The sequence below is a fragment of the Caretta caretta genome, chromosome 8 (assembly GCF_965140235.1).
Source record: "Caretta caretta isolate rCarCar2 chromosome 8, rCarCar1.hap1, whole genome shotgun sequence".
Lineage (NCBI taxonomy): Eukaryota > Metazoa > Chordata > Testudines > Cheloniidae > Caretta > Caretta caretta.
Window position 1 is genome coordinate 4545103 of NC_134213.1, and position 15001 is coordinate 4560103.

A 15001-nucleotide genomic window follows, 5' to 3' on the forward strand; every position below is an offset into this window, starting at 1 on the left:
AAGGGCCACGGCAGCTTCCGGCCGTTGCTTTCCTCAGTGGCTCCGGGCTCCTGCTCAGCGCTCGGGGTGGGGCAGAGCAGGGTGGCGCCTACAGCCAAACGCTTGGGGGGCGCGCGCTGCTGCTGCCGTCGCCACAGCGAGTGGGCGGCCCGGCCTGGAGGGAGGCTAGGGGGCCGGATCCCAGGTAGGTGGACCCCTGGGGGGGGCCACAGGGCCCACTCCCCGCAGCTTCCAGCCGGGGTCCTGGGGACCCCATGCCCTGTGAAGAACATAGGAACAGCCCTGCGGGGTCACACCAAGGGGCCATCGAGCCCAGTGTCCTGTCTGCCGACAGAGGCCAGTGCCAGGAGCCCCAGAGAGAAGGAACAGAGCAGGGCATCACCCAGCGATCCGTCCCCTGTCGCCCAGTCCCAGCTTCTGGCAAACAGAGTCTAGGGACACCCTCCCTGCTCATCCTGGCTAACAGCCACGGGTGGACTTGTCCTCCATGAACTTATCTAGTTCTTTTTTGAGCCCTGTTATAGTCTTGGCCTTCACCACATCCTCTGGCAAGGAGTTCCACAGGTTGACTGTGCACTGTGTGAATAAATACTTCCTTTTCTTTGTTTTAAACCTGCTGCCTATTAATTTCATTGCGTGACCCCCTATTTCTTATGTTATGGGGAGTAAATAAGGCTTCCTTATTTACTTTCTCTACACAGGTTGTGATTTTATAGACCTCTGTCATATCCCCCTGAGTCATCTCTTCTCCAAGCTGAAAAGTCCCAGTCTTATTAGTTTCTCCTCATACGGAAGCCATTCCATACCCCTCATCATTTTTGTTGCCCTTTTCCAATTCCAGTATATCTTTTTTGAGATGAGGTGACCACATTTGCACACGGTATTCAAGGTATGGGTGTACCATGGATTTATATAGAGGCAATATGATATTTTCTGTCTTATCTATCCCTTTCTTAAAGACTCTCAACATTGTTAGCTCCCAGCTGGGGCTCTGGGGGTGACAGGACCCAGTTCTCCCCTTCCTCTGGATGTTAGCTGGGGCCCTTGGGGCAATGGCAGCACATGAGGGTATCCATGCTATGCTCCCAGCTCGCAGCCATCACCTCTCTTGGGCACAGACCCTCGTCGCTCTCCGTCCTGATGGGTGTCCAGGCTGCGCAGTGCCCTGTCTACACTCAATTCCTAAGCAAGCCAGGGGATGTCTGTACAGGAAAAAACCCTCATGGGTAGCGAGTCTCAAGAGCCAAGGTCAGCTCACCTGGGCTTATGCCAAAACGTCCATGTAGATGTTCCTCTAAGGAAGTACATTTATTCCTAAGGTGAAAAGTATCATGCTGAAAACATACTGAAATAAGAATATACACACATAAGCAGCTTACCAGAGAGCACCTGTAAGGGCTCTCGCAGGTGATCCGTCTTTCAAAACTTGCCACGGGGATTTTCTGTGGTCACAAGTTTTTAACTCGGAACAAACACCCCCGTGAATCTCTGATTAACTCCTTTATACAGTTTAGGCCTCTGATCTTGTTCTCATGAAACAGGTGAGCAGCAGACAAAAGTCCCCTCCAGATCCAGCTGCCAAAGCATAATTCCTGTCCGAGAGGACTGTGCTCTCCATTTTGCCTCTGGTTTTGCTGCTCTAAACTGGATTACGCTTGAGTCTGTCTCCAAAGCAGATACCTGCCTCTCTGCGTCTGGCTTTACTGAAGGAGCAGAGGCCCTTGAATGACAGGATCGATGGGTCCCATAGTTGTTACAAAACATGACAGCAGTTGCTGTTCTCTTCCCACAATTCAGGGTTAGGTGGCTTCTTTTCTCCCACTGAATCTCCGATCAGTGCCTTACTTGGACAAAAAGAAAAGGAGGACTTGTGGCACCTTAGAGACTAACAAATTTATTTGAGCATAAGCTTTCGTGAACTACACTGTGAGCTGTAGCTCACGAAAGCTTATGCTCAAATAAATTTGTTAGTCTCTAAGGTGCCACAAGTCCTCCTTTTCTTTTTGCGGATACAGACTAACACAGCTGCTACTCTGTTACTTGGACAAGTTTCTGGAATTTGTTTCCTTTCATGTCAGTTTTATTTCAATATCCCAGTCCTAACGTTGACCCCTTCATACAGATATCTCTTCAAGCATTATGAAAGTAATTTATTTAACTATCCCCTTCCAGCAAGCGACCTCTTCCATGTCATCATATTCTCATGGTGTCTATCTCTTGCAAAGAAATGGAGTTTTTCTAACTCAGTGTTTATTGAACTTGATCTTTGAGGTTGTTAGGGATTCAAACCTTATCTTCCAGATTAGTTGTTTTTCATTCCCTTTTTGCTTTCTCAGCTGCAGCATATAGACTTTGAATTGCATGAGTTATACATTACATGCACTATGTACTCCTGGGGGAATTCTGTGTCAAAAAAGTAAGAATTCTGCACATGATATTTTAAAATTCTGTATATTTTATTTGTCAAAATAACATAGTATGATTACACCAGTTTCAATTATTTTGGTAATTTATTTCAAAATACCTGTCAGCGAGTATGTCTGTAACAATACAGACCAAAAAAAAAAAAAGATTCAGAAAATGTTTTTTGACAAATAGATTCCTTATTAGGCATATTAATACAGAACTTTGAGTAATAATTCATTTGAACTACAATACAGAACTTTATATCCTTCACCCCTCAGAAGCCGTGCAAAGGCTTGGGGGAGTCAGGGGTACTGAGGGAGAGGGAAGTAATTGCTGGGAAGGACCCTGGGTGTGGGTGGGAGAAGTCTGGCACAGGTTTTTTTTTGGGGTGGGGGGATTGTTAGGGAGTTGGAGAGCCTCTCCCATGCAGACCCTGGCTGACTCCTAGCCTCTCCCATTCAATCTGAGACATCTGCCCCTGTCCCCATGTGTCCCTGTATCCCCCCGTCCCCATGTGTCCCTACACCCCTACTTAGCCACCCCCCCCAGTCCCCAAGTGGCACTGCATCCCCACTCCCATTCAGCCATCATCCCAGTGTGTCCCCCCACTAGCTCTTTTGAACCCCAGTCTATGTGACCCCCTCCTAGCAGCCCTGTGTGCCCTGTTCTGTCTATTCCCCCCCCACACCCCATATCCTGTGCCTCCTCCCCTGGCCCCATGGGCAAGGTGCTGTGAAGAACACACTGTCCTCCCTATCCATGGTTGGCTGCTCTGGCCTGTGAGCTGGCTGCCTTCTGTGTTCTGGCACCACAGCAATCCCTGGTGGGTGAAAGGCATAATTGCAGCACCTCTCCAGTAGAATGTATTTTCTGCAGAGAAAAAAAATCTGCAGGGCACATGAATTCTGTGCATACGCAATGGCACAGAATTCCCGCAGGAATTGGCCCTGCCAAAACAGAACCGTCACAAGCAGTACTGAGTGTATGTATGGCTGTATGAAACCATTGCAAGGACATAAAACAGCCAATCTTTTCATGCAAATAGTTTCCTACATGGGTCCAAAGTTTGTCAGTAGCAATGGCAGTTTTTTGTGATTTGGATACCTGTCCACTGGGAACCAAACTAATTTCAGATGGGACACTGAATAGCTAAGAAATAGGAGATGCTTTTGGTTATTGTCAGCCTGGATTGGATTCAAACTAGCAACTTAGAAAGTGAAAAGTCTTTATCTTGCCCATTACCAACCCCCTGTACTATCCAGTCCTCTGTTGGGAGAGTGATTCATTCAAAAACAATTTCTTCTTTAAGTGACAGTTAAAGGAAAACACCAGAGTCTGGAATTTGGTGAGATTCCAATGGCCTTTCACCTACTTTTTCATGCATGCAGGATAACCATCCCACTACAAGAACCAGTCATAATGAAGCTCAGCTCAGCGACTCTGTTCTCACTCAGGCTGTGTATTTCCATTCTCTGTGCTGTGCTTCTGCTTGTGAAATGCAGCATCACTTCTCCTAGAGTCTACGAGGCTACAGAAAACAACAAAAAGGAAAGAGCCCTGTCCCACCATGGAGAAGTTAGTGTCAGTCAGTCGAAAATGTTTTTGAAATGTTACAGCAGTTTAGCGCTGAAATAAAGTCACAGCAAGTGACTGAGGTACCAAGTGGCCCTCTAGGGGGAATGGAGTTTGAAGAGGTGTCATGCCCCTCCTCACCCCCCCGAACATGGCTTGGTGAAAAGTTCTGTGCGGTTATGAGTACCAGGTATTAGCCACAGACTATGGGACATTTGTGATTCTCATACTTGTGGATCTCTCTGAGCTCTAGCCATCATTAACCGAGAGGCTGTTTACTTCCTTGCAGACCTGGCAGGGCTAAGTGGACGTGTGTTGTGGTGTGTCTGTTTCTTCCTCATATAGTAAAGCCAGAAAGTGGTGATGGATAACAGCACCTCTCCTAGAGCTTGGATCAGCTGCCACACTATCTACTGGAATAAGTCGCATTTTCTGGGACCACACCTGCATACTAAAAGTGAGGGCTGCCACAAGTGACTTCTTACCAGACCTGCAGTACCCAGTGCTCTCATGTACACTACAGACTTCACTATGTGTAAATACTATTGTTAAGAACGAGGGAATGCCAATTTAATCTGTTCTACATAGATAAGACCGATATGCTATAACCCTTTTAAGTCATTGTTTTCTAGTCCCACTTATGCAATGTGAGCGAACAGTCATAAGAACATAAAAACAGCCATACTGGGTCAGACCAAAGGTCCATCTAGCCCAGTGTCCTGTCTTCTGACAGTGGCCAATGCCAGGTGCCCCAGAGGGAATGAACAGAACAGGTAATCATTAACTGATCCATCCTTGTCACTCATTCCCAGCTTCTGGCAAACAGAGGCTAGGGATGCCATCCCTGCCCTACAAGTCAGACTTGGGGGCCAAGACAGAGGGCCAAGGACTTAAGCAGCGTTGCCCAATAACTCTCCCTGGTCCCAGTAAATACACTTTTGACCTCTTGAATTGCACTGGTTTTAAATATTTGTGCTTAGGGCACTGGGTGAGGGCAATATGCATAATCTGCAAACTTATTTATGTGTAACTAATGAAAACAAAAGTGAAAAGATTTTTAATGATGTTGCTAAATTACTTTTATAGCAAAAATAAACTCCTTGAAGAATGTGCTCCTCTCAATCACACACATACAGTCTTTCTCTCTCTCTCTTTCGGTCATACGCACACACTGTTTCTCTCTTTCTCTTTAAACTGTCTGACCAAAAGGGTGTAACAGTTGCCAGCACCAGTAATGACCTAATGCTGGCTTCACATGACGTGCCTGGGAGGAGACAATCAGCTGCTCACTTATAGACACACCTCCCTCTTCCTTTGCCTGAGGATGTGATAAAGGGACCGACAGCAGTGGTGAAGAGCAGAGAGAACTGAGTTGTGGATTGGGCTCTGGCCAGCGACCCAGGGCCCCCTTCTAGGCTGCAGCCAGCAGGAGGTGAGCAAAGAGGGAGCAACCAGCACCTTGGGGCACAGTGGTTTAGAGGTACTTGATGGACACTCTAGGGATGGCAACTCCATTAAGAGACTTACAGCCAGTTGTTAGTTCTATGAATGCATTTATTTAAAAAAAAATATTTTAGGCTTTTCAGAGTGGGGACTGCGTCTGTCGTTCTGTTTGGACAGTGCCTGGCACATAGCAGCACCAGAAGCACGTTAGCTAGCTCTGTGTCTACCCTTAGAGAGAGGGTGTCTACTAAGCACCTTTTAAGGTATGTGGTTCCCCAAGGTGGCCAGTGTATAGCTGCATCCTGTGGTGTCACAGATAGTCATCGTCTTTTCACAGGTGAGATGATTGTTCCAGCAGCTGACTCTCAGCCTGTGCTGATGCCAGAGGGATCAGGAGAGGAGGGCTAAGGGAAAGGAGGTGTGTTACGGAGTGAATCCATTGCCACAGACATGCCCAATTATTCAGCTCCTGCACCTGCCAGCAGCAGCTGGGTCTCCAGTTGGTGTCTGCAAAGAGGGCTGAATTGCAGGCTCAGTGTAATTAGAAGAGGGCAGCTGTTCGACCTCAGGTTGGAACCTAGGTTGGTAACAGTAAGTTGGGGTGGAGGGGCGGGGATCAAACTGATAAAATAAGTTTTTGAAAAAGCGTCACTGATGCTATAGCTTTTAAAAGTTTTGCTGGCCGGTGTCACTGAGCCTGTGTCTGGCCTGCCACAGCTTCCTGGCTGCCCAGCTCTTCCCCACCTGGGGAAGTGAGCATCACTCTGGCGCCAGCTGGCAACCCCAAGAGGAAGCAGCAATTTTAGAGCTAGCACAGCAAGGCTAAGTGCCAGGGGGAGCATGATCCAGATGCACTGTGTGAAGAACATCATCTAGTATTTCCTTGTGATCTTCTGGATGGAATCAGGGATATCCGTGATGGACAATCTTGCAGCTTGTCTGCAGAGCTATACCCTGACTGCCCAGCTCGCTGAGATCATGGGGTACATGAAGGGCAAGCTGGGGAACAAGCTGATGCATCACAACACCCACCTGATGGAGGCCCTCAAACCACCACATAAATACATACCAGAGATCGTCCTTGCTGGGAAAGACATGGACTCTCTCCAGGGCTGAGCATAGGTCACTGTGTTCAAGATGGTTTGACAGATGTACAGGGAAGAAAAGCCAACTGTCTGCGAAGATAAGGGGCTGAGTCCAGCTGTCATGAGTGTCTGCCTGAATTAATCAGTGGTTGAGGGCTACTCCCTGTACACCAGAACTTGGCATTGCAGTTGGGGTGACCAGACATCCAGAGCCAGATGGGCATCTCTTTTTGCCTGGCGTGATTTCAGTGTTGGGTCTATGCCCAGAGACTAGGCAAGAGTAACATAGTCTGCAGTTAGGGGCAGTGCTGTTGTGAATGTGGGTGGGTATGATGGGAGAAAAGGCACAAGCCGGTTTGAATCTGGAGATGGGAATGCCAAGAATCCACTCCTGAAGGGTGTCCTGGGGAGAGCAGCAGCGCGTGCCCTGCCGATGGGAGGGAGCCTCAACAACTGGAGAGTTGGCTATTGGGTTAAGAGAGCCAGTTCTGCTGGATAGAGACATCTGGTCTCCCTGGCTGAGCCATCGGTGTCACTGGCTGGGAGGGGAGTCTGATCCTTTAGCCCAGCATGTAAGAGTATTAAATGCACAGCATTGACTTTCCAGGAGCGCCTTTCCACATCAAGGCAGTTCCCAGGCCGCCCTTGGTGCACTGCCACCTGGGCTCTGCAAAGCTTCTGCTAAATGAAATAAGGATGATACATTCTGTCTTGGGCTCCCTGGGAGCGGCCCTTTCCCTGGGCTGGCACCTGCATGTCTGTCTGATAGTCCAAAAGAGGGATGGGACCCCCACCCCCTCTTCTTTGCCATGGCCGCCTCCAGCTGCAGGAGTGGCTGCAGCTCTGCGAGCCCAGTCCCCAGCTTTTTCCTTATGCTGCGCAGACATGACACAGGGGGGCTGTGCCCAGGAGGGAATGAGGCTCAGATGCAGCGGGCGGGGCAGGATATGTTTAGTGAAGAACACATGCCCCGTTGCCCATAACTGATGCCGTATGCACACTAGCTCCTCCAGCCCCTCCAAGCACTGACTTCTCTGTCCCCAGCCCACCTACCCTGCCATCCGATGGATGTAAGTTGCACACAGAGATGAGGAGAGCTGATCCTGTTTTGCTAGACCCGATGCCTCTCTGCTTCGCTTTCCGCCCAAACAGACTGGTCCCGCTGTCTCCCCAACCTGATGTGCGCTCACTTTTGTATTGGTGTTGCAAATCCAGCCTCATGGGACTTAGGAGCTAGGAATGTCCTGCCTAATGAATCTCATGGAGTTACTTCCTGGCCTACTTATTTCTTGTCTTGGGTCTCACCTGAGTCTAGCCCCCGAGAGCAGGTGGGAGGAGCTGTGATATGCGAGGCTGGTGTGGGGACATTGGTACCTGCCTCTGGCAATATCTGCACTGGGGAAATTTACTAAAGAATTTCCCTCTGGCGCAGCTGCTGTCACTTCCACAACGGTCTCCTTGCTAACACTTATCACGAACATGGGGATTAGCTTTCAACTAAAGAGTGCCTCATGGAAGCGCCCCCGCCCCCCGGAGATGCTTTTTGCTATGGCAGTGCCAGCCCGTGGCGTATGAAGACCGGAACAAAACTGTGTGTATGGCGTGAGAAGAAAGCTAGCCAGCTCTGGAGGGGCTAGGAGCTGTCTCCGTGCACTCTGTTGAGCTCAGGAAATGTGCAGTGTATTTAAGTCTTGGCTTCAGTTTGCTGTGGGTTTCACTGCAGTGGGTTTGGATTTGGCTAACCCGTGTTGCAGTATCTGCTGAGCTCAGCTGACTAACAGCAGCTGCCCTTTGCCGTCTGTGGTGTTCTTTGCAAGGTCTTGCAAAATGAAGTTAAGCTGCTGATCAGGGCTGGGCCCTTGAACTGCACATCTGAGTCTGGCTGACCCTTAGAGGCCTATCATTTGGGGGCGTGGCTGTCCCTTCTCATTCCCCCGCCCCATTGAGGGGGACCCACTTTTCTCTCTTTGTTTGCTTCCTTCCACAGCCAGTGCAAGAGGAGTGGAAGCGAGATGTGTTCCAAAATGGTTGTGAGCAGAGACTTAGGGGGCTGCTGTGGGCAAGCAGGTGCTCAGATGCCCCAGAGGTGGTGCAGTATGAGAATCTAAAGCACAGACTAGCAGGCAAAGCCAAGCACGTCATTCTGCTGCCAAAAGACCTGCTGCAATTCCAGGCCAGGAAATTCTCCTGGGTATCCATGTGCCTGCAAAGAATCACACCATAGTATCACCTTTAATACATAAATTGGATGCCTGGGCCTCTTTCAATGGCTGGAATGGTAAATTCTGTGAATATGGACTTGTTGGTCCATAAATGGCTGTTGTAGAAATCCAGACCCACTTTGCAGGAATAATTATTCAGATTATTGAACGTTTTATAGACTTTTTTTTAAGTTTGACATGTGATCATTAGACATGCCTGTGGCTTAAATTCTCATAGTATATTTCCCAGAGGGCCTCCCCCTGCATGCTCTGCCTAAAAGCCTGTGTGGGCGGGAGCTCAGGGCTTCTGCCCCATGGCAGGATGGTGGGGCTGGCGGCATCTGCTGCAAGGAGCGGGTCTTGAGCTTTAGCCCCATGCGGAGGGGGCATGATGGCTTCTGCTCTGCATGTCTGAAAATATTTACTGGAGCTCTGCTCCAGACAGCTCTGGCTGAATTTCAGCCCTGGCTGTGCCAGTATTTTACTTCAGGGGTTGAGGACTTGGTGCTGCTGGCTGGGATTGGCTTGGTTTTAATAACAGTCTCAAACGCTTTGTAAAAATTACTTTAAAAGGCGGATTTAAAAAAATAAACCAGCGGCAGTTCTGGCGTCTCATTTCACATCAGACTCTGCTATGACTGCAGCCCGTTGAGAGGGCTAATGTTTGTTTGATTGACTACTGCCTGGTTTATATGCTAGTGCAAATTCAGCGGCCGGTGGCGTCATTATTTCTCTGTTTAGTGGAATAGCCCCAGCTCAGTGGCATACGTCACTGTTTAGTAGGTGCGTCCTGGGCCATCTCAGCAAAAATACTGTGTTGTATGGTGCTGGAGCAGAACAGGATCTCGCTAAATTTGGCTTTTGCCTTTAAATGTAATACTGGATCTCGCAGTACCCTTAAGTCAAAGAGGAATGCTGCACTTTGATTACAGGGCAGGAGGGGACCCGGCCGTGAGGCATACCAGGGGTTCTTTTAACAGTTCCCCCAAAGCTCAAGAGATGAAATGATGTTGGGCAATCCTGCTGCCTCCTCTTAAGGACTCAAAGCCAACTTGCAATCTTCCTGGCTTTCCGACTTGTTGGAGACACAGTTTCGGGGGCATTTAAGCCACTGGATCAATATAGAAGACATGTTCTCAAGCACCAGCTACCAAGCAGGCTGTTGTGCGTCAGGTCAGAGCAGTGAGGCTCCCCCTTTTATACACCTAGCTATCTAGGACCTTATAAAATTGTCCATCCCTGTAGCATCTGAGCAATCCTCAGGAAAGACTTTACTCAGTCACAAAAGGCCATTGGGCTAATACTATACTGTCCTAGTAAAACGGTTTCAGTTAATATGTTCTTCATGGAGCATCCATTTCGAAAGGGTTTGGGTTTTGACCATTTTCCTGTATGAACAGCATTGAGATGAAGTGAAGTGTCAGAAAGAAATTGCTTTTTAAGCATAAGCTATTTATTGTACAAGCTGTTTCACTAAGGCCAGTGCGTGCAGCTGTACAGATAGATAACATTACAGAGATAATGGGGCTGTATTTGGATGGTGCATAACAGCACAACGTGGCTTGATAAGTACATTACAGAGGGCAAAAGGCGTTTTGCAAAATAAGATAATTTGATCGTGCGACAAAGATATTTACACTTGTTATTCTCAAGACAGCAGGATCATAGAATCATAGGATATCAGGATTGGAAGGGACCTCAGCAGGTCATCTAGTCCAACCCCCTGCTCAAAGCAGGACCGATCCCCAACTAAATCATCCCAGCCAGGGCTTTGTCAAGCCTGACCTTAAAAACTTCTAAGGAAGGAGATTCCACCACCTCCCTAGGTAACGCATTCCAGTGTTTCACCACCCTCCTAGTGAAAAAGTTTTTTCTTCTGCTTGGTAGTCTGAAATACCAACCATTTAGTGTGTTGATCAGAACCATTAGAATCAAAAGTCATTTCCTTTTTTCAGAAGAGCCCTAGCTAGCAAACTAGGCTGCCAGGTTGGAAACAAACAGCATGTTGAAGATTTTACAGATTGGAAAGAATAGCGTCCCATGGCCCAGGAGGGAGTGGGGAGTTTGAATTCAGGAGGAAGAGGCTAGCAAACGGGATGAAGACACTAGTTTAAAATCTAAACAGCTTCCTCTTATGATGCATCTTTCAATAGCTCTTTTGGGTCAGCGCGTCAGAGCTAGCTCAATGCATTTGCAATTCTGAGTTTAGAAAAGGCTGGTTCCCCACGGTTAACACTGAGCACAGCTAGCTCATGCCCTTGTGCTCCAGCTAAGAGGCGGAGAGGTAGAATTGCTGGATTCTCGTCCCACCCCCACCACAGTCACTGGGCAAGTCATTTAGGGCCGGATTTCAGTGCTGCTGAGTGCCTGTAGCTGCCGCTGAAGTCATTAGGAGCTGTGGGCATGCAGGAGCTCTGAGAATCAGACCTTCCCTTTTTAACCTGTCGGTAAATAACACCCCAGACAGAGAAGTGGGTCTGATTTTGGACTATAAACCTTCAGAGCTGAAACACTAACAAGCTTTAAGGGGGAGCAAAAAAAAAGGGCATTAAAGTTTTACAATTTCAAAACAGAAATGTTGTCTCCAAGCTAACTGGTTGATTTTTGTGCTTGTTGGCAGTGTGGTCCTTTGCCAGGAAACTCTACAAAAGCAGCTCCCACCAGAGGGAATATTAGCATCATAAAGGTAATGCACCATCACCTTCTGAATTATTTATTTTGTCAGCACTTTGTGCTCTGTGTAATATAGCCTGTTTCCTCCTACCATAAAGGAGTCAGCGTGTCACAGTCCATTCCAGTTGAACTCCCCTCTTAAGAGCTCTCCTTGCGGATCTCGGGGGTGTGGGCATTTCTCCAGCTTATGCTAATGGGCCTTGGATGGCCAGATCCAGGAACAACAGCATTGAGCTGAGGAACTCTACAGAACCCTCTGTACTAAACCAGTGACTTCAGCTGGGCCCTGAACGCAGACTAACCCTTGCGTTGCATCTTTTACTGATGCACTGGCTGTTCTTGCCTCATAAACAGACAAAGCTATGCTGTTCTTTCTTTGTTAGGGGCTTCTGTTGGTATTCTGGAGAATGCAGTTTAGAGAGTTTACTGTGCACTCAGACCCTAATCTTGCAGGTCCAGCAAAACTCCCATGGACTTGGCTGCAGTGGGGTTCTACCACAGTAAAGATTGGAGGGTACACCAGAAGACCTAGTAAAAAATAAGGCCTTTTTCTTGGCTACATTGCTTTAGTTCTAAAAGCACAAGGAGCTCAAATTCTGCCCTTTGTTCCAGCCATGCAATCCCATTAATATCCCTGGGGTGGCCAGGGTTTAACCAAGGGCAGAATCTGGCTCATGGTGTCTATGTACCGGGTGTTATATTGTCTTTTATTTGAACATTGAAGAAGATTCAGTGAAGCTGAGGTGAGATTAATCGTAAGGACTATTTTGTTAAGCAAATTTGTTGCTGGGAAAGGTTGGCCATCTAGGAAATGAAAACTCCCCAGCTTAGCCCTGCTGTAGACACTGCACGTGCACCAAAAGTACAAGGTTCCTCCCGCTAGCACCTGACCTCTAGGAGTGCAAGGTAGTTCAGGCTCTCTCTCTTGATTCAATCCTTGGCCTCTCTGCTGAGCCTGTCAGCAAGGGGCCTGGTTAGAGCCATGGGCCAGGCTGGTTATGATGCTGACACCTGCTTAGCTTGTATTTGAAGAGCCAGCAGATAGTAACGATTTTCAGTTATTGCCCCCTGGGCTGGATCTGAAGCAGTGACCTAAAGGTGAAAATCTCCCTTATCATGTTACCAGTGTTTGGTGCACATGTCCTTAGGGGCTGTAATGTAAGGGAACAGGGTGATCTATCATTTTAATCCCTCGCCCCCCTGACTTACTCTGCTGTACCAGATTGTTTTGTCCCGAAGGCCTGGGACAGCCATTGAACACAGCACATTCCAGACCAGTCAGGCCACCGGGAGACAGCTGTATCCTAACATGTGAAAACTTCCTTGGGGGCTGCTTTCCCATCCTCTTTTCCTCCCCCTCCCCTTTTTCTTTTCAGCTCCCCATTCACTCACTCGCATCATTTATTATTTTAGATGAAGGGAGATGCTGCACGTTCCACGGGGGGCTCACGGCAGAAGCAGGTAAAGACTCAAAGCTGCTGTTGTCTCAAATGTTATATGGTGGCCAAGTGCCAGGGAGCTTCCTGATTGGCTCCTGGTGATGCTAAGTGAATAGTCTCTGCCCTGGCAGATGCCCTGTGGCTTCTGTCACTTACCCCTGGACAGGGCAAAGCACTAGAGAACTTAGAGGAAGGAATAACCTGGCGCGGAGATGGATTAGATGAACAAAGAAATCTTTCCCACAACGGCAGCTTCATAGATTCCGTAGCTGACGCCGCTCTACGCTCGTACTGTGGAGTGGTTCTGTTAAATTTAATTGATGTCTCCTTTGATATGCGTGAGAAAGGGACAGCCATTAAACAAGGCCCTTTCTAGTCAAAGGGCCTCTTAATACAGATATAAAATCATAGAATATCAGGGTTGGAAGGAACCTCAGGAATACACAAATTGCTGAATCTCTGTGACTGAAGCCCAGGACTAGGAGTTATACACGAAAGGTTACGTTTGTGGATCAGTCCCGGGCTTGCAGTATAACCTGGGCAAATCACACACTTTCTATGCCTCAGCTCTAAACTGAACAGTTATTGGAGGGGGTGTTGTTCCAAGCAAATAAACAAGATTGTGTCAAAGAAAATACCAGGTGCAATCATCAATTTCTACTCCCAGCCGCAACCACCTACAAGGCCTCAAACTTTGACTAGCCCCTTGGACCGAAAGGGCTAACACCATTTCACTTGGGAGTCTTCAGTGCAAATGACCTAAATTCTATCCAGTTCCAGCTAATCATTTCCTAAGCATCCTGGAGCAGGAGCATTAGAGAGGCTGATGTTGTCTATTTCTGTTGGAGCGACAGCCAGGCGCATTGCACTGAAGGCTGCTAAGGAAGGGGGACTCGGGGTTGTTACCTTACACCACATATCTGCATTGATCCTGTCGTAAGGGATTAAACTTCTCTTGTTGTTGCCTGTCTCTTAGCAATGCCACAGGACCAGATGAGTAGGGAAACTAATGACAGGTTTCAGAGTAGCAGCTGTGTTAGTCTGTATTCGCAAAAAGAAAAGGAGTACTTGTGGCACCTTAGCGACTAACCAATTTATTTGAGCATGAGTTTAATAACATCAGCCACACTATCAGAGGCTCGTTCACCTGCACATCCACCAATGTGATATATGCCATCATGTGCCAGCAATGCCCCTCTGCCATGTACATTGGTCAAACTGGACAGTCTCTACGTAAAAGAATAAATGGACACAAATCAGATGTCAAGAATTATAACATTCATAAACCAGTCGGAGAACACTTCAATCTCTCTGGTCACGCAATCACAGACATGAAGGTCGCTATCTTAAAACAAAAAAACTTCAAATCCAGACTCCAGCGAGAAACTGCTGAATTGGAATTCATTTGCAAATTGGATACTATTAATTTAGGCTTAAATAGAGACTGGGAATGGCTAAGTCATTATGCAAGGTAGCCTATTTCCCCTTGTTTTTTCCTACCCCCCCCCCAGATGTTCTGGTTTAACTTGGATTTAAACTTGGAGAGTGGTCAGTTTGGATGAGCTATTACCAGCAGGAGAGTGAGTTTGTGTGTGTATGGGGGTGAGGGGGGTGTGAGAAAACCTGGATTTGTGCTGGAAATGGCCCACCTTGATTATCATGCACATTGTGTAAAGAGTTGTCACTTTGGATGGGCTATCACCAGCAGGAGAGTGAATTTGTGTGTGGGGGGTGGAGGGTGAGAAAACCTGGATTTGTGCTGGAAATGGCCCAACCTGATGATCACTTTAGATAAGCTATTACCATCAGGACAGTGGGGTAGGAGGAGGTATTGTTTCATATTCTCTGTGTGTATATAAAGTCTGCTGCAGTTTCCACGGTATGCATCCGATGAAGTGAGCTGTAGCTCACGAAAGCTTATGCTCAAATAAATTGGTTAGTCTCTAAGGTGCCACAAGTACTCCTTTTCTTTTAGGGAAACGAATGTTATTTAATTATGCAAGCCCAATGAATGAAGTGGGCCATAGCTCACAAAAGCTTATGCTCAGATAAATTTGTTAGTCTCTAAGGTGCCACAAGTTCTCCTTTTCTTTTTGCTGTTTTGAGCTATTTTATCTGTTCATCATAATGACCTGTTACACAAGAGAAGGGAGGAAGTCACAGACTGATTGCTATCTGGATC

At 47.6% G+C, this 15001-nt stretch overlaps 1 protein-coding gene across 5 annotated transcripts in view; it reads left to right on the plus strand.

Annotated features, from left to right (window-relative positions):
* The window catches only part of FAXDC2 (fatty acid hydroxylase domain containing 2), a 25311-nt gene continuing 10310 nt past the window's right edge, over nt 1–15001 (plus strand). The window contains exons 1-4 of one of the 5 annotated variants that reach the window (XM_048860801.2): nt 3281–4435; nt 5188–5410; nt 11328–11393; nt 12794–12841. In XM_048860801.2, the coding sequence (XP_048716758.1) occupies nt 12794–12841 (48 nt within the window). In that variant the 5' untranslated portion in view covers nt 3281–4435; nt 5188–5410; nt 11328–11393. Of the gene's footprint in view, nt 185–3280; nt 4436–5187; nt 5459–11059; nt 11155–11327; nt 11394–12793; nt 12842–15001 lie in introns of those variants that run through there. The other 4 variants (XM_048860806.2, XM_048860802.2, XM_075131241.1 and 1 more) reach the window with 4 other exon arrangements.